Source organism: Otolemur garnettii, unplaced genomic scaffold, assembly GCF_000181295.1.
Source record: "Otolemur garnettii isolate 467f Iridium unplaced genomic scaffold, OtoGar3 scaffold00028, whole genome shotgun sequence".
Taxonomy (NCBI): domain Eukaryota; kingdom Metazoa; phylum Chordata; class Mammalia; order Primates; family Galagidae; genus Otolemur; species Otolemur garnettii.
The window spans coordinates 17,373,469-17,401,238 of record NW_003852423.1 but is presented as its reverse complement, the minus strand read 5'-3'; the positions used below and the strand labels follow the sequence as shown (position 1 = coordinate 17,401,238).

The 27,770-nt window shown below is 37.1% G+C and overlaps 1 protein-coding gene across 2 annotated transcripts in view; it reads right to left on the bottom strand.

Moving 5' to 3' along the window:
• Positions 1-27,770, bottom strand: part of SEPT7 (septin 7) — a 90,965-nt gene that overhangs the window by 51,975 nt on the left and 11,220 nt on the right. The window contains exons 2-3 of one of the 2 annotated variants that reach the window (XM_023512413.1): positions 10,294-10,298; positions 8,581-8,683 (exon numbers count right to left, since the gene is read on the bottom strand). In XM_023512413.1, coding sequence (XP_023368181.1) covers positions 8,581-8,683; positions 10,294-10,298 — 108 coding nt within the window. The remainder of the gene's footprint in view (positions 1-8,580; positions 8,684-10,293; positions 10,299-27,770) is intronic. The other variant, XM_003788583.2, reaches the window with a different exon arrangement.

Here is a 27,770-nt window from a genome sequence, read left to right as displayed (position 1 = left end):
GATTACATGAGCCCCAGAGTTGAAGGTTACAACAAGGTATGACTGGGTCACTGCACTCTAGTCTGGGCAAGAGTGAGACCCTGTCTGTTCAAATAAAAAAAAAAAAAAATAAGTGAGTGAAATATGAATACACTAATTACCAAAAAAATCATGTCCCACTTTTGTCATGAATTAGTAAATGATTAATAAAGTGGCAGGCTTTTTAGCTATAAAGTCTCCTTTCTCTAATTCCCAAGGCATTTGTTTTATAGATTTCTCATAGCATGGAATCATTATGATTCATAGTTTAATTACTTATATACCTTTTTCCTTCTCTATATTCCCTTATAGTGTCCTCAAGTACCTTTATATTTTTCCCTCAGATACCCATGGGATGAGCAGCCTCACCTTCATATATACCATAAATCTCTTCAAATTCAGGCAAAAAAGAAATATTTCCTTTTTTTTTAATGTATACAAACTTAAGCAATTTGCCAGTATGTGTCAAGCAAGAGTCACAAAATGTTCAAACACTTTAATACAGTAATCCTACTTCATAGACTATAAATACATAATAATGATACTGTCCTCTGCCCAACACACATACCAAAACCCCGTGTTTAAATCTCTTTATTGCCATGTTATGTGTAAAAAAGTATTGGGATTAAAAAAAAAAATTCTCACATCCATCAGTGGAGAAATAAATTACAAAAATTATGGTATAACCAGTCACAGATTGGAATACTCTACAGCCACATTAGAGTTATAATGTTGACCACACTTTCCATCCTACACAATTTTTACTATAGTGTTATTATGAACTCCAACAAATCATTCAAATGTCAAATGATAAAGCAATGGCAAAATATCAGACAGCATAGACAGTGTAAAGTTTTGGCTCAGTGCCTGTAGCTCAAGCGGCTAAAGGTGCCAGCCGCATACACCACAGCTGGTGGGTTTGAATCCAGGAGCAGCCTGCCAAACAACAATGACAACTATAACGAAAAAGTAGCCAGGCATTGTGGCAGGTGCCTGTAGTCCCAGCTACTTGAGAGGCTGAGACAAGAGAATCACTTCAGCCCAGGAGTTGGAGGCTGCTGTGAGCTATGATGTCATAGCACATTACCTAGGGTGACAGCCTGAGGCTCTGTCTCAAAAAAAAAAAAAAAAACAAAAAACCCATATAGCAACGGTTGGAAATACTATGCAGCTCTCCAAGTAAAATATGGAGAATAAATATAGCAAAATGTTCATTTTTATCTCTTGCTGGTAAGTCATTTTTATGTTTCTTTATGGTTTTTAGCATTTCCTAATTTCCAAGTAATTCAAAAATTATACAAAAAGTCTCCTCAGAGACGCAGGTCTTCCCTGAGGATTCTAAATAGATCCTATCATGTTTATTTTCTAGAAAATAGCACACTCTATAATCTAATAATAATATGCTATAATACATTATAATATATAATAATGTCCTTCGAGTACTTAAGAAAAAAAATACACTGTTTTAAATACCTTGAACATACATTTACAAAAGAAATAACAACCAAAAATAAACAAACATGAAAAAAATAATTTAGCCAACAACAAAACAAAGATGAAAATGAGATACCACATTTTAGGCATTAAATTAGCAGAAGACCGTAACATCTAACATTGGCAATATGTAGAGAAAGAGGTGCTGTAATATGCAAAATGGTACAAAACCTAAAATGGTTGGATAATACCAATGGGCAATTGGTATTATCAAAACACTGAATGCATAAGCCTAAAAGAACACAGCAATTCAAACTTCTAAAGTTTTATTAGCCTAAGTAATTAAAAATGCAAATAAAGATATAACTATACTATGTTATTATGGTATTAATATAAGCTAACAACTATAACTATCCTAACAATACGGCAAATTAATGTATATCCAACCTATATGAGCCATTAAAATCTACAAGTTAACCAATAGCTAGGTTATCAAAAAATATTTGACATCACAAGATAATCACAATTTACTGTTGAATTTAAAAGGGCAATCATAGAACATTACAGAGACCTATAAAAAAAAAAGAATAGTTGGCCAGGCATTTTGGCTCATGCCTGTAATGCTACCACTTTGGGAGGCCAAGGAGGGAGGATTGCTTGAAGCCAGGAATTTGAGAACAGCCTGAACATGAGAGAGACCTCATCTCTACAGAAAAATAGAAAAATTAGCTGGGCATGGCGGTGTGAGCCAGCAATTTCAGTTTGCAGTGATCTAGGACAATGCTACTGTACTCTAGCCCAGGCAACAGAGCAAGATCCTGTCTCCAAAAACAAGAGCAAAAACAAAACAAATAAACAAGAATAATACATTTTTAATACTTGAGCTATCACTGGGTAACAGATGGTAGTATTTATTTTCATTTCACTTTTTTGCATTTCCTAATTGCCAGAATGAAACACATTAACTTTTTTATAAAAGCATTTTTAAAAATATGTAGATGAAATACCTGCAATACACAAAATTAGAATAGTGCATATGTGGAATCATGTGATTTTTTTTTCCTTCTGAAGTTTCTCTTCTTGGTTAGATTACTTTTTTTTAAGTAAGATAAAATTCATCATCTTAAAGTATAACAATTCAGCGTTTTTTAGTATACTTATAATGCTATACAATCTTTACTGAATTACTTCTATTATTAAAAGTAAAATAAAAATATGGAGCTCAAGAAATAAATTTTAAAAGCATTACAGCATTTGAAGTAGCCAACATATCTTAAAAATACCACTAAATGCCCAATAGCCTAGTGAGCCAATAACAAAGTGAGCCAATATTACCTTTCATTTTTTTCAATTAACTCTGGCTGTCACTGTATCAATTCAAACACCAACAGGTGGTGAACAAAAATGAAAACTATGACAGTCACGGGATGTCCTATCATTGACTAACTATCTCCTATACTTTCTCTAAGAAGGCATATACAAAAAACACATGATAAACTCTGAATCCTCAAAGTGGTTAAATCAACATGCTCTAAGCTCTTTTCCACTGGAAAAAAAAACAGAAATGCCAGTGTGTAACTAAAGACATTTGTTATAGATTAAAATAGTATATCATATCATTAAATATAAAAAATTAAAAAAAACCTCTACCACAAAAAATTTTACAAAGTTCAAGATTACAGATATGGTCAAAGTCTGGATTTACTTTTAAAGAACTCAAGTAAGTTTAATATCACTGATTTAAGAAAGGTATTTCAGGTTGGTTCGACACCTCGTTAGCACAGCAGTTATGAAGCCAGCCATATACAAGGGTGGTGGTTTTGAATCCAGCCCCGGCCAGCTAAATAACTGCAACCAAAAAAATAGCCAGGTGTTGTGGCGGTTACCTGCAGTCCCAGCTACTTGGGAGGCTAAGGCAAGAGAATCACTTAAGCCCAAGAGTTTGAGGTTGCTGTGAGCTGTGATGCCACTGCACTCTACTGAGGGCAACAAAGTGAGACTCTGTCTCAAAAAAAAAAAAAAAAGATATTTCAGGTAGATTAAGAAATCTATAATCTTCTGAGTTCTGTCTGTCTGAAGGATTCCAGTAAAATCATGGTTTTATAATTATTGTTTTATTCTCTATCACAGTCAAGTCTAATTAGGTAGCAGAACTAAAAGTTCTAAGCCAAACAAGTTCTAAGACAACTGCACTGAGTAAAGACTTAAAAACCTTCATTATATGTACGCCTGAAATTGGGTTTTAAATTACAATTTTTTTTTTGAGACAGAGCCTCAAGCTATTCCCCTGGGTGGAGTGTCATGGCATCACAGCTCACAGTAACTTCCAACTCCTGGGCTCAAGCGAGTCTCCTGCCTCAGCCTCCCAAGTAGCTGGGACCACAGGCGCTCGCCACAACGTCCACCTATCTTTTGGTTGCAGCCATCATTGTTGTTTGGCGGGCCCAGGCTGGTTTCAAACCCACCACCTAGGTGTCTGTGGCTGGTGCTTTAGCCACGTGAGCCACAGGTGCTGATCCTTAAACTAAATTTTTAAGTAAAAGATTCAAAACCAAGAATTCCAATTCTCCCCATCATAGCCACAATCAGGATCTCCAAACCTCAGGAGATCCTTTTTTTTTTTTTTAAATTTCAGATTAATGTGTAAGGGCTCAAGTGATTAGGTTTCGTTCTGTGTGCCAAGTTATAGTTGAGCCCTTCACTCAGGAGGTGTGCTTTCCAGCCTTATTTCTAATTGTAAAGTCATATCTTTGGGGTCAGAGCCTAAAGTCAACAAGCAGTGAAAATTAATCTTAAAAATCCTTCATACGCACAAATCACACATAAAGCTAACAACCTGTTTTCTTCCTGCACTAAAAGAGGTTAAATGTCTCTTTGAGAACTTTTAAAAAGGTCACTCATATAATTTAGGTGCTAAATTACATATAAGCTAACAACCTGTTTTCTTCCTGCACTAAAAGAGGTGAAATGTCTCTTTGAGAACTTTTAAAAAGGTCACTCATTTAATTTAGGTGCTATATCGTCATCAGACAAACATTCAGCAAAGTGAAATGCTCAGTATGTAGAAGCTAAACATGACAAGGGAAATAGCAAATTCACTTCTCCCACTTCATACCTCTATAGTCAGCCACTCATTTCAGTGGAATAGCAGAAATAAGACTGCTCATACTATCTGTGGTATTCATACTGGTTTTCATCCATGGTTCCAGGCTTATAATTCCCATAATTTTTGTGTGATGTTGAGCACTTTAGGTCTCAGGAGCAGGATTCAAGAGATGAAATCTCTATATCTACCTATCTCTCTCTCTCTCCCCACCCCCACCTTCTCCAAACCTCCTTTCACTTGCCCAAGGTAAGCCTCTAATGTGATTCTGAGTCAAAAGAACCTCATTCCAAAGAAAGTCCTGCCCCATCCCTTGAAGGAAGGAGTGCTACATGGAGAAACCAGGAAGAATCTAAACAAAATAGGCCCTGCTGGGTTTAAACCATGTGCTTTTTGTCCAATCACATTTCTACATGGCTGCCAGTCATGCCTATGTAATGAAGCCTCCCCCAAAATTCAAGAGGACTGGGTTTTGAGAAATTCCAGATAGCTGAACATAAGGATATTCTTGGAGAATGGGGTGTCCAGGGAGGGCATGGAAGCTCTATGCCTCTTCCCCTATCCCTTATCTTACCTATCTCTTCATCTGCATCCTTTGTAATATTCCTTATAATAAACCAAGAAATGTGAGTTCCATGCACCATTCCAGCAAATTAACTAAACCCAATGAGGGAGAGGATCATGGGAGCCCCAAATTGAAGCCAGTGGGTCAGAAGCTTCAGAGGCCTCGACTGCCAATGGTATGTGTGTTGGGTAGCAGGGGAGTCTTTGGGTTCAGAGCCTTCACCCTGTGGGATCTGATACTATCTCCAGGTAGATATGGTCAGAACTGAATTAGAGGACACTCTGCTGGTGTCTACTGCTTGGTGTGTGTGGAGGAAAATGCCACATATGGCTATAGAAGTCCTGCTGATTCCTATGGAGTTTAGAGGAAAACATGGTTTGGGGGGTACTTATAATCTTATTCTCCAGTTCTCATTCACTCTCTCATTTTTTTTTTTAAGGGAATAAAAAGAACACCTAGTTCAATTTATGTAAGTTCAAAGTATATTAGATATACTCTATTAAACTGTGAACTATATCCAGTATCCCCAAATGAGCCTCTGCAACTGGGTTTGGTTCTGGTATCTGCCAGCAACATGATCATGGGCAAATAACCTAAACTGTTTCTGTTTCTTCATCTCAAGTATAACAATACTTGCTTTATAAGGTTGTTGTAAGAATTTTATTATTAATGTCCATAAAGTATTTAAAACATTTCCTGGCATATAAAAAGTTGTATGTTATCTATTATTTTCCCAACTAAACTGCTTCTTCAATCTCTGCCCCAATTCTATTTTTCGGAAATCTACCCTAATACCTCCTTCTCAGTATAAGGCAGGAATAACTTCCCATCAGGGACAAGCTATTCTACACCCTTAAATTTCAATGGCTGTGAATTTTTGTATAATTCTTCTGACTCACATCTATTTCCTATAAATGTTACTATCTTTTTATGGGTAGCTTATCTTGTCCTATAAATTATAAGCTCCTTTATGAAAAAAATATAGAAATACATAGTATGCCTCTTTGATATAAAAAAATTACAAAAAGTCTTAATAGAATTAATACTCTATTATATTGTTTATGAGGCAAGGATACTATATAAAAGTTTCCCAATAAAGTACAAAGAGTTTCATTTCAAAAATCAATGGCGTAGAGTCTCAGTATCAAAGTGTAAGTCCTAAACCAAGAATTGTATTGCTCTGAATTTAGAACTCAAAAAATGAAGATTTAGCTCATAAGGAACAGTTTGCAGTTTTTCAGTCAAAAATATTAAAACAAGGTTGGTTTCACCTTTTTTTTTTTCTGAGACAGAGTCTCACTACTTTGTCGCCCTTGCTAGAATACTGTGGCATCACAGCTCACAGCAACCTCCAATCTTGAGCTTAAGTGATTCTCTTGCCTCAGCCTCCCAAGTAGCTGGGACTACAGGCACCCACACAATGTCCAGCTATTTTTTGTTGCAATTCTTATTGCTGTTTTAGCTAGCTGGGGCCGGGTTCGAACCGCCACCCTTGGTATATGGGGCCAGCACCCTACCCACTGAGCCACAGGCGCCGCCCATGGTTTCATTTTTCTATGATTTACAATAATGTTGTTAGACTCAGCCTAAATGTTTTAAGTACTTTATGAATATTAACTCATGCACATACAATTTCTATTAACAACTCTATGAAGTAGGTATTAAACACTTACTTAAAAGGTAACTGTGTATGTTAGGCACAACAAGTATACAGGTGAAAACTTTTCATACCTGCGATCAATACATCTATACAAATATAGCTAATTAAACTATGTTTAAGGTGCAGTGGGAAAATGAAGGATATTAAAAATTGTTTTGTCTTTGTTATCAGGTGAAGTCTTATCATCAAAGAAGAGAAAAAAATAAAAGCTATGATTTCACAAAAAGACTGATTAGGAAAGCTAATAAATATAGTACCTCTGGAGACTGCATATTTCCTCTAAAAATCAAGATTGGATAACTATTAGATTTGGGGTCTAGAAAAATGCCATAGAGATTTTAAACCAACTATCTGTCCTAATCACTAAGTAGACATTATCCTACTAAGCATATGTTTAAGAAGTTATTCTTTAAACTAAAATTTTAATATTAAAAAACATTTTTCAATTGTTATAATTCTCCTAATAGAACTAGGAGGTTTGCTTACAAATTTAAAAATTACCTTATATTTGTCTATAGTTTGTCATTTAAAATTACTAACATTATGTATATAAAGGAAAGATGTAGTGATTCTTCATATAATGATGATGTTACCAAACAAGAGAAGAAAAAGCATGCTCTGCATTATTTTCTTCTATCCAGGCCCAACTCTGCTCTACAGCAGCAACTTGCAAGCTAGATATACTATACTTCTGTTCAACCAGAGACAGGCAAAGGAATCAACTCTATCATGTAGCAAATTTGTGAACTCTGTACCAAGTTTTAACTATGTGAACTATTACAATGCATTTAACTTCCAAATAGCTAAAAACCAACCAATAAGTAAAATATTTTGATCAACAGATAAAATAGTCTACCTCTCAAAGAATGCATATTTCATAGCTAATTCAATTAACCTAATTCAACACCAAAATAAAAATACCAGATGATGGAATTTACTTATCAAAAATTAAATACTACCTAAAAATCAGTATCAACTCAATTTTGTCAGAGATAGTTAATCGACTATTTTGCATTTTACCTTCTTAAGGCAAATAAGAGAAACACAAAGTTGCATCATACAGTACTGATGACTTAGGTTCTAAAGTTAGCTATATAAGGTGAAAATACTGTACATTCATTTAAGAATTAGATTGCCATTGAAGATTACTAATCTTATAACTGGTAAAGGTATAGTGAGTTTCTTTGTATATAATGATGATGTCAACCTATAGTCAAAATAATCCTTAACACTATCTTCAAATGGACTGTAAGCAGGGTATGATATTCATAGGACAACATACAAATAACAAATGAGACACTCAGAAAACAAGAGTCACATACCAACTCATTCCAGTGTTCACATTTAATGAATGGAATTCTAAGAGTAATCAATTGCATTATTACGATTCTCCACCCTGCCTTTCTTTTTAAAATTCAGAGCACATTAAGTTAAATGCTCATGTGATACTCCACTATAGTATATGAACCAGAGAACAAAATTATCCTGGAGTAACAAGTAACCACAAGATGCTATTTCCTTTTGTAGCATTATCAATTGAAGAGAATTTTTCTACTTCACTGCTATTCTCACCACTTCTCAACTTTTATCTAGTTACTACCTTAAAACCTGAGTGAAGAAGATATATAAATCCCATCATACCACCAATTTAAATTTGAAAATATATTCACATAATAAGAGAAAATATAATACATGAGCCCTGCAGTTGTTTAGGCTATTATTTTCTTAAATTTATTCAGAGTTGATTAACAGCTTAAAACTTAGGCCAAAAGTCCATCTGAAAGATAAATCATATCTTACCTACTACCATAAGTGTGAATTCAAACCCCCTCTTCACCGATTTTCTGTACACTTGATTTGGGAGATTGGCAAATCCCACATAGCCTTCAAGGTTCTTCTGTTGCTGAGAAAAGAAAACAGGGCCAAGTTACTCACATGTCAACAATACTATTCTGTCACATATTTCAATTCCTTTCATTGACCAATTTTTTAAATTACACAAACTATTAATCATATCAAATCAAACTACTTTAATAGTATCACCAATAAAGGTATTAGTTAACTGTTAAATGGATAAAATGAATTGAGCATGAGTTGACTGACAACTTAATGGTTAATTATAAAAACCCAAGACAGTAAAATAAAAATTAAGGAAATGTGCATCTGAGTAAAGTTTTCAACAGATAGTAACAAAAAGATTCTGACCAACCAACTAAAATAAACAAAGGATTTTCACAATTAAAAAATTCAAAGCCCCTTAAAACTATATTAAGAGCCCTTTTTAAATCATCTTCCTTGCTCTCACTAATTACCATAAGCATAAGATTCTTGATATTTGTCTTCTAATTCATGAATTGAAGTCTGAACGTTAAATTAAACCATTTTTTCCATATATTCTTAAAAACTTGCATGATCAATGTTAATCGCCAAATAATATCTTTCAAGCTGTTATGCAAGGTCCAGTTATAATATCACTTCAAGGTTTCACATGATTTTGCTGCCTCCATCTTCAGGAAAACAGATTTATCCAGGTCTTAAAGTAAATTATAATTTTATTTTCTATATGGTTTTTGATTCTTTGATGACCTTAACAAAAGTTTCATGGGTAATTCAAGAAATTCTACTTCTAGGCTCGGTGCCTGTAGCTCAGTGGCTAGGGCACCAGCCACATACACTGGAACTAGCAGCTTCAAATCCAGCCCAGAACTGCCAAACAACAACTGCAACCAAAAAATAGCCGGGCATCGTGACAGGCGCCTGTAGTCTCAGCTACTTGGGAGGCTGAGGCAAGAGAAATAGCTTAAGCCCAAGAGTTTCAGGTTGCTGTGAGCTGTGACACTCTACCCAGGGCCACATAGTGAGACTCTGCCTCAAAAAAAAAAAAAAAAGAAAGAAAGAAAGAAAACATAGAAATTACCTTTAAATTGATATAATTAAGTCTGACTTTTTTAACTTATCCATTGGTGAGAAATACTGTCCATAAGTCAGACCTCATAAGTGAGTAGAGTCTTACTGGTTACTTTTACTCTAGAGGTAGTTTTCACTCAGTATCAAAACATAATGGCAAAATATTCCTAAGAGGTACATGTTTTTCTTAAAAGATTTTGCTACATTAAAAAAAAAAAAATCATGAGATCAAAGCATCAATTTAACACATTTGGATCTAACAAACAACAGAAGTCTACACTCTTTACTAATATCACATATGTAGCTAAATATTTCATCTATAGTCTTTTACCCTTTTTTCTTTCATATAAACTAATTTTTAAGTCAAATATCAAAACCCTAAGTTAGCCAACTAAATTAAAAATCTGATTATAAACATAATAACTAAGAGACTGATCAGAATATAGTATTTTAAAGTCAAATATTTAAAAGCTTGTTATCAGTACAGCTAAAAATATGTATTAAATTTAAGGCTTCCTTGGCTCAGATTTCATCTAACTGTAAGTTAGACTTTAGTAAACTAAGATTTAAAAAAGTATCTTTGTATAAATTATGTAGTATACTCACAGCTACTTTGTAAAGAACACATTTCCATCATTCCAGTGTTCCAGATTCCAAAAGAAGAAATCCACAGAGGAACAGTAAATGAAGAATTCCAAGAATTGTAATGACACATTCAGTCCAAACAGGAGGCAAATCCATTGAAACACAGCAAAAGATAGAGGGAAAAATGAAAGTTACTTACATGTAACTCAACAAATTAGAGGTAATTTACATTACAAATAAACCGAGGGTAGATTTTTTTCTATACATGTCAAATTAATACTTTTTTATTGGATATAAGGCCCTATGAATTTTAAATCTATTTTCAACACTCTCCTAATGAAAAATAGAACAAAAGACCAAAACAGCCAATTATATCCTGAACTTGAAGTCTCACAGGAAATGGTGGAAAAGATATAAAAGTATTAAGTTTCAGGAAGATACAGGAACTAAGTTTTAAATTCCAAGAAGAAAAAACATAAATTTCATTCAACTTGGCTCTATCAGTCATGATTAAGACAACCCCAATCAGACAAATGCAAACATTTTAGCTAAAATCTTATGTAATACCATATTGTAAGTTCCAATCATTAAAACTGAGTCCAGAATTAGAAGAAATGTGGACCTGTACATACAGAAAGGGAAGGAAGCTAAAGATGGTAAGTAGAACAGATGAAAAGATGAGGTAAATATGAGCTGTGAAAACTGAACGGCAACTAGAAAATAGACAATTCTTGGACAAAATGCCTGTGAAAATTGTACATTTTTAAACTGATAAAAGTCTGAGTTATATCACAATCTATTTCAAACAATTTGAGGCAGATAAGGCATTAACACAGTTTTATAGTTAAAGTAATAAATAAAAATCCATTTTTAAAATCAATTAATTACAAAATTGTTTTTACTATGACAAAACCCTCCAATAACTTCCTATCTTCCTTGAAAGTTAAAGCCAAAGTCCCAATAGTGGCCTATAGTGATTCTCAACCTTAGCTGCATCTTAGAATCACCTGTGCCCTGGGGCTACACCCACAAATCGAGTAAATCAATGTCTGGCAGTGGGACCCATCTATCGGTGATTTTTTTTTTTTTTTTTTTTTTGAGGTTGGAGCCTCAAGCTATCCCCCTGGGTAGAGTGCTGTGGCATCACGCTCACAGCAACCTCCAACTCCTGGGCTCAAGCGAGTCTCCTGCCTCAGCCTCCCAAGTAGCTGGGACTACAGGCGCCCGCCACAACGCCTGGCCATTTTTTGGTTGCAGCCATCATTGTTGTTTGGCGGGTCCGGGCTGGGGATTCGAACCCGCCACCTTAGGTGTATGTGGCTGGCGCCTTAGCCGCTTGAGCCACAGGCGCCGAGCCTCTATCGGTGATTTTTGTTTGTCTGTTTGAAATAGGGTCTTGCTTTGTTGCCAGGGCTAAAGGGTAGGAGTGTCATTACAGGTCAACTCACTCAAACTCCTGGGCTTTCAAGTGATCCTCCTGCCTCCTCCTCCCAAGTAGCTGGACTATAGGCACATATCACCAGGCCCGGCTAATTTTCTATTTTTTTGTAGAGATGAGTGAGGTCTCACTCTTGCTCAGACTGGTCATCAACTCCAGCTCTCAAGCAATCCTCCTACCTCAGCCTCTGAAAATGTTAGGATTACAGCATGAGCCACCTAGCCTGGCTCTTCAGATGGTTGCAGTGAGAACCACTAAGCCCCTGCAAGATCTGGCTCTACTAATAATTCTGGCCTCAGCTCTTGCTCTTCTTCCTCTCTTGCTCACTTCTCTTCTAGGCACACTGGACCTCCTAACACACCAGGCATGCTTTCACTCAAGAGCTTTTGCATTTGTTGCTTTCCCTACCTGAAATAGATTATTTTTATTACTCAAACTTCACCTTCACAGAGGCCTGCCATTATCACCTTATTTAAAATTACAACCCCAGTCCTCACCCCAGCATTTTGCTGCTTGTTTTATTTTATGCTTCTCTTTAGCACTTACTACCACCTAGCATACACTTTAATCATCTTGTTCATTATAATCTCCATCCCACCCTGAGCCTGCCTCCAACTAGAAGGTAAGCTCTATCAAGGCAGAGACTGAATGAATTATATAAATCACACATCAAAAAAGAAGAAGCCATCTGGGAAAGTTGAAGTTTCATAGACTATGGCATCTTAGGTTGCAGCTTCAAGGAACCCATTAGGCATAATAAAAAAGTCTCAAAGTCTGCCCCTATGTTTCTTTCATTGCTTTATCCTCAGTAACCAGAACATTCTTTGACACATTGTCCTCTTTCTGAATTAAGAGAAAAAAAGGGGCTTGGTGCCTGTGGCTCAAGTGGCTAAGGTGCCAGCCACATACACCTAAGGTGGCGGGTTCGAATCCAGCCTGGGACTGCCAAAACAACAATGACAGCTGCAACCAAAAAATAGCCAGGCGTTGTGGCGGGCGCCTGTGGTCCTAGCTACTTGGAAGGCCGAGGCAGGAGACTGCTTGAGCCCAGGAGTTGGAGGTTGCTGTGAGCTGTGATGTCACAGCACTCTACCCAGGGGGATAGCTTGAGGTTCTGTCTAAAAAAAAAAAAAAGAAAGAAAGAAAGAAAGAAAGAAAGAGAGAAAGCATTCCAGGCAAAAGGGTATGCCCTAGAATGGGAAGGAACTTGATTATTTCCAAGAAAAAGACAATGTCTGAACTATAATGCAGCAAAGTAGTAGACAAGGGGATGAGTGAAATTCCGGAAATCGAGGTCAGGGAGGCAAGCAGGGGCCATATCATATAGGATTCAGCCAATGTAGGAAGTTTAGATGTTATTTTAGGCATGATGGGAAGCCACCAGAGGGTTTTTCAAGGCAAGTGACCTGATTAGCATTTTAAAGATAGCACTGCTAAGTGAAAGAGAAGCAGAAATAAGAAAACTAGTAAGGAGGATACTGCAGTAGTCCAAGAAAAAAAGGGTGTATTATACTAAGACAGTATTAAAGCAATGAGAGATCACAAGGATTCAGAATACATTTTGAAGGTAGAGCTGACAGGATATTGCTGATGGATGGATGGATGATCAGTGAAAGAAAAAGGTAAGTAACTCCTAGATGGTTGGCTTAACCAATTCAATGGCTATAGGTATCTCTTATGGAAATAGGGAGCAATGGGGGAGGAAAAGATTGGGTGGTAAGGGCCAGAACTAAAATAGCTCTGAATATAGTAAGTTTGAGGTGCCTATTATACAGTTAAGAAGAGATGTCCAGTAGGCAGTTAAATCAGTTAAATATGTGAACCCAGACATTTTGGGGTTGGCTGGTGATCAAAACACAAACTTAGGAATCATCAGCATATAGATTCTATTGAAATAGGATTAGATTCCTAAAGAAAGACTCCCAAAAAGGAAGGAGTCCAGACAAAACTCTGGTGCACTTTGACATTGAGAGGTTAGCGAAAGATAAGCCAGAGAGGTGGGAGGAAAACCAAGACCATCACAGTGATGGAGTAGTCACTGAACTGTTGAGTATTACAAGTAAGTCAGATGAAATAGCAGAGACAGTTGGATGGTGGCTCACACCTGTAATCTTTGCACTCTGGGAGGCTGAGGTGGGTGGACTGCTTGAGCTCAAGGGTTTGAGACCAGCCTGAGTAAGACCTTGTCTCTAAAAAATGGCATTGTGGCAGGCACCTGTACCTGTAGTCCCTGCTACTCAGAAGGTTGAGGCAAGAGAACTGCTTAAGCCCAAGAGTTTGAGGTTGCTGTGAGCTATGAAGCCACTTCACTCTACTGAGGGCAAAAGTAAGACTGTCTCAAAAAGAAAAGAAAAGAAAGAGCAGAGACACTGCAATAAAATTTGGAAATAAAATTACTGATAATTTGTTTTCATTTTCATATTTTTTAGAGACAGAGTCTCTTGCTCTGTAGCCCAGGTTAGAGTGCAGTGGCCTGATCACAGCTGACTGTAATCTCAAACTCCTGGGCTCACACAATCCTACCAAGTAGCTCAGGACTACAGGCAGGTCCCATCTTATTATGCCTACCTAATTTTTATAATTTTTAATTTTGTAGATGTTGCCCATGCTGGTCTCAAGAAATCCCCTCATCTCAGCCTCCCAAAGTGCTGGGATTACAAGCATGAGCTACCATGCCTGGGATAGCAGTAACTTAAAAAGAACAATCTTGGGCAGCACCTGTGGCTCAGTGAGTAGGGCGCTGGCCCCATATACCGAGGGTGTCAGGTTCAAACCTGGCCCCGGCCAAACTGCAACAAAACAAAAGCTGAGCAAACAACAGGAGGGCGTTGTGACAGGCGCCTGTAGTCCCAGCTACTCAGGAGGCTAAGGCAAGAGAATTGCCTACACCCAGGAGTTGGAGGTCACTATGAGCTGTGTGATGCCACAGCACTCTACCAAGGGCTAAAGTGACACTCTGTCTCTACAAAAAAAAAAAAAAAAAAAAAAGAGCAGTCTTAATAACACAATGATGAAGAGTGATTTACAGTAGACAACTATTTACACATAACTATCACAACAGAATAAATAACCTTAAATTATTTTAAACATTTTGTCAGTCCTCCTGTATGACTGATTTCTCAGAGGGAGAGAACTGTGACATATTCTCTATATTCTTAGCAAAGTGCCTATACATAGTAGATACTCAAAACAGCTAAATGACTACACTTTCACAAAAATTTCTTCTGGGAAAGAAACTTTGTACAAAGACAAAAGATTGGTTTGGCTACTGCTGAAAAATAAATTATCTATCCCAGAATTCATACTTTTAAAACTGTCCAATCCAGTACAAAAACATAAGTCTGAAACGAAAATACTATTTAGAAAATATACTAATAATATAAGTTTGGTTGACTGGGCATTGTGGTTCACACCTGCAATCCTAGCACTCTGGGAAGCCAAGGCGGGAGGATCCCTTGAGGTCAGGAGTTTAAGGCTGGCCCGAGTAAGACCAAGACCGCATTTCTACTAAAAAAAAAAAATAATAATTAACTGGATGTGGTGGCATGAGTCTATTGTTCCAGCTACATGGGAGACTAAAGCAGGAAGATTGCTTGAGCCCAGGAGCCTGAGGTTGCAATAAGTTATGAGGACACTACTACACTAGCCTGGGAGACTAAGTAAGACACTATCTCAAAAAAAAAAAAAAAAAAGTACACACACATTTAAACAACATTGGTTGATTAAGACATACCGACTTGGCACAGCACCCATAGCACAAAGGTTATGGCACCAGCCACATACACCCAGGCTGGCAGGTTTGAACCCAGCCCATGCCAGCTAAACAACAATGACAAATGCAACAAAAAAAAATAGCTGGGCATTGTGGCAGGTGCATGTAGACCCAGCTACTTGGAAGGCTGAGGCAAGAGAATTGCTTGCGCCCAAGAGTTTGAGGTTGCTATGAGCTATGACACCACTGCACTCTACTGAGAATGACAGAGTGAGACTCTGTCTCAAAAAAAAAAAAAAGACATACAGACTTTTCATGTCTTTCCTTATCCCAAATTCTAAAATCAGCCATGGTCAGAAACTTAACCACCCACTGATTCTTTTCCTGTGCAAAAAAAAAAAAAAGTTCACAGTGCCAATATAAAATATCTCTGAATAAAGAAACATTATTTATAGATGTGAGTGATGTAACTGCGGCATTTATAAGCATGTGAATATAAATAACAGTATATTCACCCAAGCTGCTAACAAAATACCCTTAGATCTTAAAAGTATTCTTTAATTTCAAATACGAGTTATGTAAGAAGAAACACTTAGCAAATAATTGTTTCTAAAAGCATATATGTATATTTACAAAATCATGTGGTTAAGATGTTAAATCTCTATGTCAAAATTTATATTTAAAAAAATCAAACTATAATACAATAGCTCCATTGTTTTATGAAAAAGGTCAACTTAAATACAATATCCAATAACTTCAGCATCAAGTTATATTTAACTCATTTCTATATATAAAATACATTTTAAGAATAAGATGCTTCAAACAGGTTCTAATAGGTAACCGAAACTATTTAAGAATTCTTTATATTCTCTCGCCATTTGTTCCTAAAATCCTGGTATCTAAACTCCAATTATCATTTTTAAAGTCTAAATATTAGTGTCCATTGTAACAAATCTTCAAGCAAAGCAAAGCAACAACTTATTTTGAAAACTGTTAAATATACGTTGGTAACAATAAAAACAAAATTCATTAGAATGAAAGCCTGATAAAAATCAGAATTTAAGAAAAATTAAACATAATCCTAGAAGTACAGACCTTCAATTCCCCCTTATCTTCACTAAATGACAGGTTCAGTAAAAATGTAAAATAATTAGGAATAACACTTCAAATTACTTTAACATGCACAGAATTCTATTTCTCCCCTCAGTAACTACAATTAAAAATTATTATTATTATTATTATTATTTTGGAGACAAGAGTCTCACTTTGTCACCCTCAGTAGAGTGCTGTAGCGTCACAGCTCACAGCAACCTTCAGTTCTTGAGCTTAGGTGATTCTCTTGCCTCAGCCTCCCAAGTAGCTGGGACTACAGGTGTCCACCACACCACCAGCTCTTTTTTGTTGCAATTTGGCCAGGGCCGGGTTTTAACCCGCCACCCTCAGTATATGTGGCTAGTGCCCTACTCATTGAGCCACAGGCATGGCCCCTGCAATTAAAAATTAAACTAGGCTACAGTTAAAAATTAAATCAGGCTACAAAGATCCAAAGTTTACACTAATGACTTTTAATTTAAAAGATTAACATTAGATCTTTCCTAAATAAGTTCAATCTGCCTACCTTTAGATTTTTAAATATATCTATATCGCATATTGTTTTATATGTTGATGAAAACAACTATTTTCTCTTTTTTAAAGTTTAAGTAATTCTAAATATGAAAAACTACAGACTACAAAAAGAAAAGATGCTGATGGAGAAATTTTCTTGTCTATTCCTTAATATTCCTAACAAAAGCCTTATAACATACACAGAGATATATATTATAAGCATACAACTGTCTGGTACATGCTTAGTCAAATTTCTACTATCTCTCACATAACCTAAGGGAAAAGTTAAGGAATTTCATTCATCACTTAAATGTTTTAAATATTTCAAATATAACATACCTAGATTCTAGATTCAATGTAACAAGAACACTAAAATGTTACAAGATTACTTAGGCATGTCCTAAGTATCAGTTTTCATATCCTTTACCCCCCAACTATTTTAAAGGTTCACTTAGCATGCCTCTAGCTCCCCTCTTTTTACTGATATGAGCAAATGAGTACTGACAGAACCAAGTATTATTTTCTCAATCCTATTCTGGCTTCTTCATTTATCTGATGAAAAGAGTTTAAATGTTCCAATACATGTAAGAATGAGATAATTTAAAATTTAAATAGGCTGGGTGCAGTGGCTCATGCCTGTAATCCTAGCACTCTGGGAGGCCAAGCCAGGTGGACTACTTAAGCTCAGGAGTTCAGGAGCAGCTGAGCAAGAGTGAGACCCCATCTCTTTTACAAAAATAGAAAAACTAGTCAGGTATGGTGGTACACACATGTAGTCGCAGCTATTCAGGAGGCTAAGGCAAGAGGATTGCTTGAGCCCAAAAGTTTGAGGTTGCTGTGAGCTATGATGACACTACAGCATTCTACCCAGGGCAAGGGAGTTGAGAATCTGTCTCAAGTAACAACAACAACAACAATAATAATAAATTTAAATAATATTTTTTCTTTGTTCTGAACTCAGGACTCAGATTTAAACTCTTAGACTTAACCAATTTTACTCTCTCATTCATCCAACCTTCAGTTACTGGTCTCTTACAACATGCCAGGCATGTATATATACCTGCAATTATGGATATAAAAGCTAATAAAAACAAAGCCCCTACTCAAGAAGCCAAGAATATAATGAGGATAAGGTAAGGTAGAGGGTACTTAGTCATAAATGCTATGATGTAGGACACACAGAAAGATGTAAGAAAGTAAAAAGGAAAAATGTTTTATCCTATACTGGGGTCACATTCTTCAGATCGTGAAGGACTAGTAGACCTTAGTCTGATGAGAGATGAAGGTGGGGGCAGGAGAATGAGTCTCAAGTAGATGACTTATTCGTTGCAAAAGCCCAAAACAAGAAAGCATGGTTCCTTATAGGTTTACCACAAAAAGTTCAACACAACTCATGTTCAGAGTCTAGGAGTTATGCTTAGGGGAGTAAAGCAAAAGTCAGATGATGAAGGACTTTTTGACCATAAAGAATTTAGATTATACTTCATCTTGAAAGCCGATGAAGGCCACAATAAAGGATCTGAAGCAGAAGAAAGTACACTCATGTGAATCCACATGCAGAGTCCATTCACATTTTAGAAAATTACCACTGAGAAGAACATTGATGATAAACTAGAAAAAAATGGCAGGAATCCCAAAAGCTGCAATAGTAGCTCTGGGAAAAAATATAGACTTGAATAAAGACAAAAGGAGTGGGAATGAAGAGAAATGTAGGTTAGATCTCTACTGTCCTTTAAGGTAACTATTAGCTACATGTGACTACTGACTACTTGAAATGTAGCCACTGTGAATTAAGACATAGTGTAAGTATAAACTACTCACCAGTTTTTGACAATTTAGTATGAGAATAAAAATGGAAAACATATTAAAAATGTTTATAATGATTGAATGTTGAAATATTTTAGATATATTGCTTACATAAAATACTAAAATTAATTTCACCAGTTTTATTTTTACTTTTTAAATGTGGCTATTAGAAAAGCTCAAATTAAGGCTAGGAGTAGTGGCTCCTGCCTGTAATCCTAGCACTCTGGTCAGCTGAGCCAAGTGGATTGCCTGAACTCAGGAGTTCAAGACCAGCCTGAATGATAGCAAGACCCCATCTCTAAAAAAAATAGACAGGCGTTGTGGAGGGCACCTGTAGTCCCAGCTACTTGGGAGGCTGAGGCAAAAGGATTTCTTGAGCCCAAGAGTTTGAGGTTGCTATGAGCTATGATGCTACAGCACTCTATCAAGGACAACTAAGTGAAACGCTGTCTCAAAAAAAAAAAAAAAAGTGCAAATTACATAGGTAGCTCACATCAAATTTATATCGAATGATGCTGGTTTTGGTATTAAAGAGATGAAATGACAGGTCTCTGTAACAAATTTGTAGAAGGCAGAAAGATTCAGATTTCTAATTTTGATTTCAGAAACTAAATGAATGGTAGTACCAATTGCTCAAAGCAGGAATCATCTGAGTTTAAGGTGCTAACTGGACTTAGGAGAGACATATGCCTAGTAAACAGCTGTATATATGAAGGTTAGAAATTTTATAAACATTTAGGTTAGAAAGGCATATTTTAAATCATCAACATTTAATGGGACCAAGGCCTTGAGTCTGAATCCAAATAACGGAGTAGGATTCAGGCTAAGAACCAACACCAACACCCCATTAAAACCACCTAGTAAATCTAGGAAAAGGTGAGAAAAAAGAATGCTCAGGAAAGTAATTCACTGAAGCATTTCAAAGCAAGTCAATTGTGGTGGGCTCCTTTAAGAAGTGAGGCCTGCATGTGGTTCACGCACTGTCTCACACCTGTAATCCTAGCACTCTGGGAGGCCAAGGAAGGAGGATCCCTTCAGTTCAGGAGTTCATGACCAGCTTGAGCAAAAACAAGACCACATCTGTACAAAAACAAAAAATTAGCTAGGCACGGTAGTGTACACCTATAGTTTTTCTGAGTACAGAAGGCTAAGGTAGGAAAATCACTTTAGCCCAGGAGTGTGAGGTTGTAGTGAGCTATGATGATGTCACTGCACTCCAGCCTGCTGGGCAACAAAGTGAGAACCTATACCACATGCTCAGAATGGTAAAGATAAAGACAAGAAAAATGTACTTATCGCTACCAGGAACCACAGTCAAAACTGTATCAGTAGAAAAATAGAAGAAGGCGGCAGATTAGGAGTAAATAAGCAAAGAATTGCAGGTAGTAAGGGTAAATAATTCTTTTTGAATGTTTACCTCTAAAGAGAAGAGCAATAAGATAGAGGCTAAAGGCTAACAAAAGGTCAAGGAAGGGTTTTAAGCATTTTAAAAAATACAAAAGCAGATGGCTGTACTTGTTTAAATGCTGACAGAAAAGACCAAGTAGACAAGTGACTTACGTGAGTAAGGGCACAGGTAATGTTTATGGACTGAAGGACAGGATTTTCCCTAAGCACCATTGATAAGATCACCTGCTAACCTCAAAAAAGGAGAGGAACAGCTTGGCGCCCATAGCTCAGTGGTTAGGGTAATGGCCACATACACCAAGGCAGGCAGGGTTGAACCTGGCCCAGGCCTGCTAAACCATGATGACTGTAACAAAAAAACAGCTGAGTGTTGTGGTGGGTACCTGTAGTCCCAGCTACTTGGGAGACTGAGGCAAGAGAAATTGCTTAAGTCCAAGAGTTAGAGGTTGCTGTGAGCTATGACACTATAGCACTCTACCAAGTGTTACAAAGTAAGACTCTGTCTCTTAAAAAAAAAAAGAGGGGAAGACTAGAGTATTTTAAGAGGTAAAAGATGAGAAATGGCAACCTTAAGAACAGGGCAGGCAGCCAAGCAATTCTGTCCACCTAGGTAAGGCCGAAGACCATAAATCTTTGAATGTATGTCTGAAACCATGTGATCTTTTCTGCCCGTAGCTATCTATAACCTGTTGATTTGAAACTTATTTTGCAGAAAGGCACATAAAAGTACAAGGGGTAAAAGAGGCTGGGCGCAGTGGTTCATGCCTGTAATCCTAACACTTTGGGAGGCCGAGGCAGATGGATTGCTTGAGCTCACAAGTTCAAAACCATCCTAAGCCAGAGGAAGACCCCATCTCTAAAAAACAGCCAGACATTGTGGCAGGAACCTATAGTCCCAGCTACTCAGGAGGCTGAGGCAAGAGGATAACTTAAGCCCAAGAGTTTGAGGGTACTTTGAGTTATGATGCCATGGCATTCTACAGAGGGTGGCAAAGTGAGGCTCTGTCTCCAAAAGAAAAAAAGATAAAGTACAAGGGGTAAAGCAAGTTGACAAGTACAACTGAAGCAATTCAGGGAATGAAAATGTAGAGGAGCAAGAATGAAAAGTAGGAAGGACATGAGACAGTAAAAAAATGTGAAGTTGTGATTAAAATGAGATACACAATTAAAATGTTAATGGTGGGTGGTGCCTGTAGCTCAGTGGGTAGGGCACCGGCCACATACACTGAGGTTGGTGGGTTTGAACCCGGCCTAGGGCAGCTAAACAACAATCACAACTGTAATAAAAATAAATACATAAATAAATAAATAAATAAATGTTAATGGTGGAACAGAAGTTGCAGAAAGTGACCCTCATAGGGGCCATTAAAATAATGGCTCGGCTCGGCGCCTGTGGCTCAAGCGGCTAAGGCGCCAGCCACATACACCTAAGGTGGCGGGTTCGAATCCCCAGCCCAGGCCCGCCAAACAACAATGATGGCTGCAACCAAAAAATGGCCAGGCATTGTGGCGGGCATCTGTAGTCCCAGCTACTTGGGAGACTGAGGCTAGGGAATCGCCTAAGCCCAGGAGTTGGAAGTTGCTGTGAGCTGTGACGCCACAGCACTCTACTGAGGGCAATAAAGTGAGACTCTGTCTCTAAAAAAAAAAAAAGAAAGAAAGAAAGAAAAAGAAAGCAAAGAACATGAGACAGATGAGTAGCTGGTTAGTTATACATCAACTTCAGAATTAGACACTATAAGGATCCAAGGATCTTATCTCCTTGATTATGCCTAGATTACATTATACAATAATTTGACAAAAACACAGAAGGTTCACTTGACAAACCTGCAAACAGTAAATTCTAAGGTAAAAAAAAAATACTTGATATGACACACTTAGGATCCAGATGAAATTTAATATGGAAATATGTGGATGTGCTTTTTTACTCCCCACCCAAAAAACTGGAATCTAATAGACAGTCTCAGTGAAGGTCAGAACTATACCAATGAGACTAGAGGAGGGGTGGTAAGACACAATTTCATCTACTCAATCAACAAGTTCCTCTAATTTTAAAAAAGTTTGGAATTAGCAAGATAAAATAGCAGTACAAGAGAAAAAAATAGAGGGAGACATCTTAGTTGATAGTATGCTCCCTAAGTCAGTAAGAAAACAGACACATAGAATGAGACAGAAGATAGACCTAGTCTGATCTGTAATTTTAACATCACAAGATACTCAGTTTCTGATGTCAACAGGAATATGTACACAGTGAATAAATAAATGAATGATGTCAACAGGAATATATACACAATCAATGAAATAAAACCAATGGTACAAGGGATATAACCCCCTGCCATATAAACATCGTTAAAGGAAACAGAAAAAGTTAATCACTAAAGACTCAGAGAGACCTGAGAGTCACCTTCAAGCTATTAAAGAATATTGAAAAGAAAGACCGGACTTACCTTTTTGGTTTGCAGAGATAAATGAAAATATCTAAATATAAACATTCACCTCCATACAAACTCAGAGGAAAAAATAACAGTGAGAATTATTCAAAGATGAAATGTGCTTCCTCAGAAGCTAGTGAGTTTCTACTAGAGCTAGACTAGTTCTAGACATTAGAAATACAATAATGCAAGACACACATGTAATTTTTAGTCTTCTAGTAGCTCCATTAAAAAAAGCACAAGAAAACAGGTAAAATCAATTGTAATGATGTTTTCTTTAACTCAATATATCCAAAACACATTTTAGCATGCATATTATATAAAATTAAGATATATTGTTTTTTCATACTAAGTTTAAATCTTCTATATGCTACTTCTACACAACATCTCAATTCAGACTAGCCACAGTGCCAAGTGCCCTCCTGCCATATATGCTCGTGACTACCATACTGAACAGTTCAGAGTTAGACAGCCACAGGTATGCTGCAGAAGGAATTAGAGCACTGCCTGCATGATTAGACTAAATGACTTAATACATCTTCCAATCTTGAGATCTCATGAAAATATAAGACCAAGAAAAATATAAAAAATGTACCACAATTTTTAAGGGATTAACTTTATTCCATTTTAATCAGTCACTTACGTATCCTGCGCCCTCACTTGATGGCATATGCACTCTGTATTTTACTATAGCATTCTGAACCCAATATTGCAAAAGAATTCAAGTTATTTCTAGTACTTAATATATCTCCAAACTAGCTTCCTAAAGTCATCAAGACTATTTCTTGTGAGAATATCAAATCCCATGTCTTATAAAATGTTTGGCTGATAATCACCGGCACTTCCTAATAAAAATATAAATAAATAAAGTGTTGTTACCTGTTCTTTCAAAATTTTCTATCGTTTCCCTACACCATGAAAACAGAAACCCTATTTCTGATATGGATTGAATTGTGTCTCCCTCCCCCAAAATTCAAAGAAGCCTTAACCTTCAATAAGATTGTATATGGAGATAGGGCCTTTCCAAAGACAATTAAGGTTAATGAGGTTGTAAGAGTCCGGCCCTGATCCTATAGAAATTTTAGAAGAGAAAGAGACACCAAAGACTGAAAATCAACCCTACCAACACCTTGATCTTGCATTTCCAGTCTCCAGAAAATAAACATTTTGCTTAAACCACCCAATCCGTGGCATTCTGTTACAGCCATCCTAGCAGACTAACAACTTCTTTTAAAAAAAATTGTTTTTAATTGTGTAGCAAGTCAAATTATATTACTATTGAAATTTCTCATAAACTATAAATGTTTCTGCATATCTGTAAATTTACAGAGATCTGAAAACCTTGCCTTGAACTACTAAAACCAATCAACATAATTTGATATCTCAAAATCTTAAATTCTAATTTTATCTGTAGCCAAGGTCTTTTTGTTGTTGTTGTTGAGATAGTCTTATTTTGTCACCCTTGGTAGAGTACTGTGGCATCATAGCTCACAGCAACCTCAAACTCTTGGGCTGATAGCAACTCTTTTGCCTCAGCCTCTCTGGTAGCTGGGCCTATAGGTGCCTGCCACAATGCTTGGCTATGTTTTAGAGATGGATTCTCCGTCTGGCTCAGGCTAGTTTTGAATTCTGAGCTCAGGCAATCCACCCACCTCAGCCTCCCTGAGTGCTAGGATTACAGGTGTGAGCCACCGTGCCCATAGCCAAAGTCTTAAATATTAAATTACATTTCATTATTAAAAAAAAAAAAAAACACTCTATAGACTGGGGCAGGGGTGGTGGCTCATGCATGTAGTCTTAGCACTCTGGGAGGCTGAGGTAGGAGGATCCCTTGAACTCAAGAGGTCAAGACTAACCTAAGCAAAAATGAGAGTCTGTCTCTTCTAAATAGGAAAATTAGCTGGGCATTGTGGCAGGCACCTGTAGTCCCGTTTCTTGGAAGGCTGAAGCAGGAGGATTGCTTGAGCCCAGGAGTTTGAGGTTGCTGTGAGTGAGGCTGAGGCCACGGCACTAACCTGGGCCAAGAGAGTGAAACTATCCCCCCCCCCCCAAAAAAAAACCAAACTCTACCAAGATCAGTACCTATACAGTGAAACTTGAGATTAGTGGAGGGTCAAAAAAGCACACCACCCATCACAATTGTGTAATTCTATCCCACTGTTAATATTTTTAAATACTAAGCATAAAAATAAATGACAAAACAAAAAATTAATGACGATTCTATGCTGTTATCATCTAAAAGAATAGTCTTGTATATAGTGCAAGGTAAAGAAAGAATCACCAAGGGCTCAAATAGTGGAAAAAATTTCCCAGAATAGGTAGTTTTGAGCTGAGCCTTCCATAAGAAATGAGAGAACTTTAAGGTAGTTAAGATCATAAATAAAAGTAAGAATATACTCACCCAACCTGAGTAGGAAGAAAAAGCCAAATCAGGGAGGTCCTAAAATGACTACATAAAAGTTTTTATTTAAAAAAAAAGAAAATAGGCTGGGAGCCCATAGCTCAGTGGTTAGGGAGTCAGCCACATACACCTGGGCTGGTGGGTTGAAAATGCCCCAGGCTTGCTAAACAACGACAACTACAAAAAAAAAAAAAAAAAAAATAGTCGGGCATTGTGGCAGGTGCCTGCCTGTGGACCCAGCTACTTGGGAGGCTAAGGGGGAGAACTGCTTAAGCCCAAGAGTCTGAGGTTGCTGTGAGCTGTGACACCATGCACTCTACCAAGGGTGACACGGTGAGTCTCTGTCTCAAAAGAAAAAAAAAAACAATACTTAAGGCTGGACCTGGTGGCTTACACCACTAATCCTAGCACTCTGGGAGTGCCAAGGTGGGTGAACTGTCTAAGCTCAAGAGTTTGAGACAAGTATGAGCCAGAGCAAGACTCCATCTCTAAAAATAGCCACACATTGTGGCAGGCACCTGTATTCCCAGCTACTCAGGAGGCTCAGGCAAGAGAATCACTTGAGCCCAAGACTTTGAGGTTGCTGTGAGCTACGATGCCATAGCACTCTACTGAGGGCAACAAAGTGAGACTCTGTCTCAAAAACAAACAAAAAATACTTAATGTAAGATAATCATAAGGCAGTATGTATAGCTGGCCAGAAATCTGAATTCCATATCTGCTGTAACTTAGAACTGTGCTCTGGTTGGTAAGTTATACAGTCTTTCTGAGCCTTAGATTGGGATAATGTCTTGATGAGGTTATTTGTAAAGTATTTAAAGAATAATTAATATAAAGGGTTGAGCAATTCACATACAGTAAGTACAATAAATGATAGTTGTTATAGTGCTTTTGCAATAAATGACAGCTTAAGCCTCTGAACTTTTAAAGATAAGTGAGTCCCAAACCTGGCTGTATTCAGAAGTTCCTAGGGAGCTTTTGATAAAAACAGGTAACTTGGGTCCCAACCTATAAGTACAGAATCTTGCTGGTAGGGCCCAAGATACAGTATTTTTAACAAGAATCATAGAAGCCATTATAAATAATCGACATTTAAAGTTCTGTGACAGGCTCGGTGCCTGTAGCTCAAGTGGCCAGGCGCTAGCCACATATACTGGAGCGAGTGGGTTCAAATCCAGCCTGGGCCTGCCAAACAACAATGACAATTACAAACAAAAAATAGCCGTGTGTTGTGGCAGGCACCTGTAGTTTCAGCTACTTAGGAGGCTGAGGCAAGAGAATCATTTAAGCCAGAGAGTTTGAGGTTGCTGAGAGCTGTGACGCCCCAGCACCCTACCCAGGGTGACAGCTTGAGACTTTGTCTCAAAAAAATAAATAAATAAATAAAGTTCTGTGACAGGTAAATTATTTCACAATAATCTTATAAAGATTTATTAAATGAAGTGGGAAGAGACCATAGCATTAAGACCAGCAAGGAAACTGAAAGGGAGAAGGTCCTTTGTTCACCTTAGCTAAATTATAATTTGTTAAATGAAATCCACTAGCAATCAACTATACTGAGAATACCCATCCTTTAATTGATAAGCAATGCAATTTCCCAGTCCTACCCAAAAACTTTCAACACAGATTAAAATAAAAGATGTTTCCAGCAAACATAAAATACCTTGACATTTTCCTTAATCCTGGACATTTTCCTTAATCCTGGACAATACTAATGTTGATAGTGCATTTATCTTATATACTGTGCTATATGTGCATGCTTGTGGTATTTATTCTGTCTGGACTTCCTTCATGCTGACCAAATATTTCCAAAAGAGGGTCTATAACTTTTTAGTAAATCTAAAATTATCCCAAATTTTCCAAAAAAAGGAGGAGGAGGAAGAGAAGAAAAAAGGGCCACATCTATGTAATTATCTTTCTAACAACATGGCACCATACTCTAAACAAATTTAAGTATGTTTGGTAGGTCTACTTGGAAGCTAAGTCATTTTAGTTATCTTTTTGGCTCACAAGTGAATTAATCATCTTCTTAAAGTAATTCCTAAATGTTCTGTATTAGACCAACTTTTTACATTCTAATACAAAACCCAAGAAAGGACTGACTAGCTCTACGTAGTATCACTAATTTCTCCACTCATACTAAGTTCTCATTTCCCCCAACTTATAGTAGAGAAATTTATCCACTCAGTTTGCCCTTCCCAGCAACAAGAAAGCTACCAGACTACAAACTGTCCTCTGATAATCTAAGTCCCTGCAAATGATCTACACATTTTAACAGTCCTTCTTTATTTGCACAATTTTATATGTCCATAGAATAGGAACCATCTTAAATTTATTTCCCTTTTACCCAGCATAACAATTATACAGAATATATACATGAACTAGAAATGGAAATCTAGCTCAATGCTTAAAAGATAACAGACCCTTAATAAAGAAATAAACCAAGAAATTAAAAACTTAGTAATTAAAACACAAGACTTGTAACAGTAAACTGGATAGCAATTAACTTTGAGAACACAAGGTAGGTACAGCCATGAGGGCAGAAAAAATATGAAAAGCTATGTAGAGTTTTTTTAAAAAGCCCTAATGTAGGCTCAGCACCTGTGGCTCAAGCAGCTAAGGCGCCAGCCACATACACCTAAGGTGGCGGGTTCGAATCCAGCCCAGGCCCGCCAAACAACAATGATGGCTGCAACC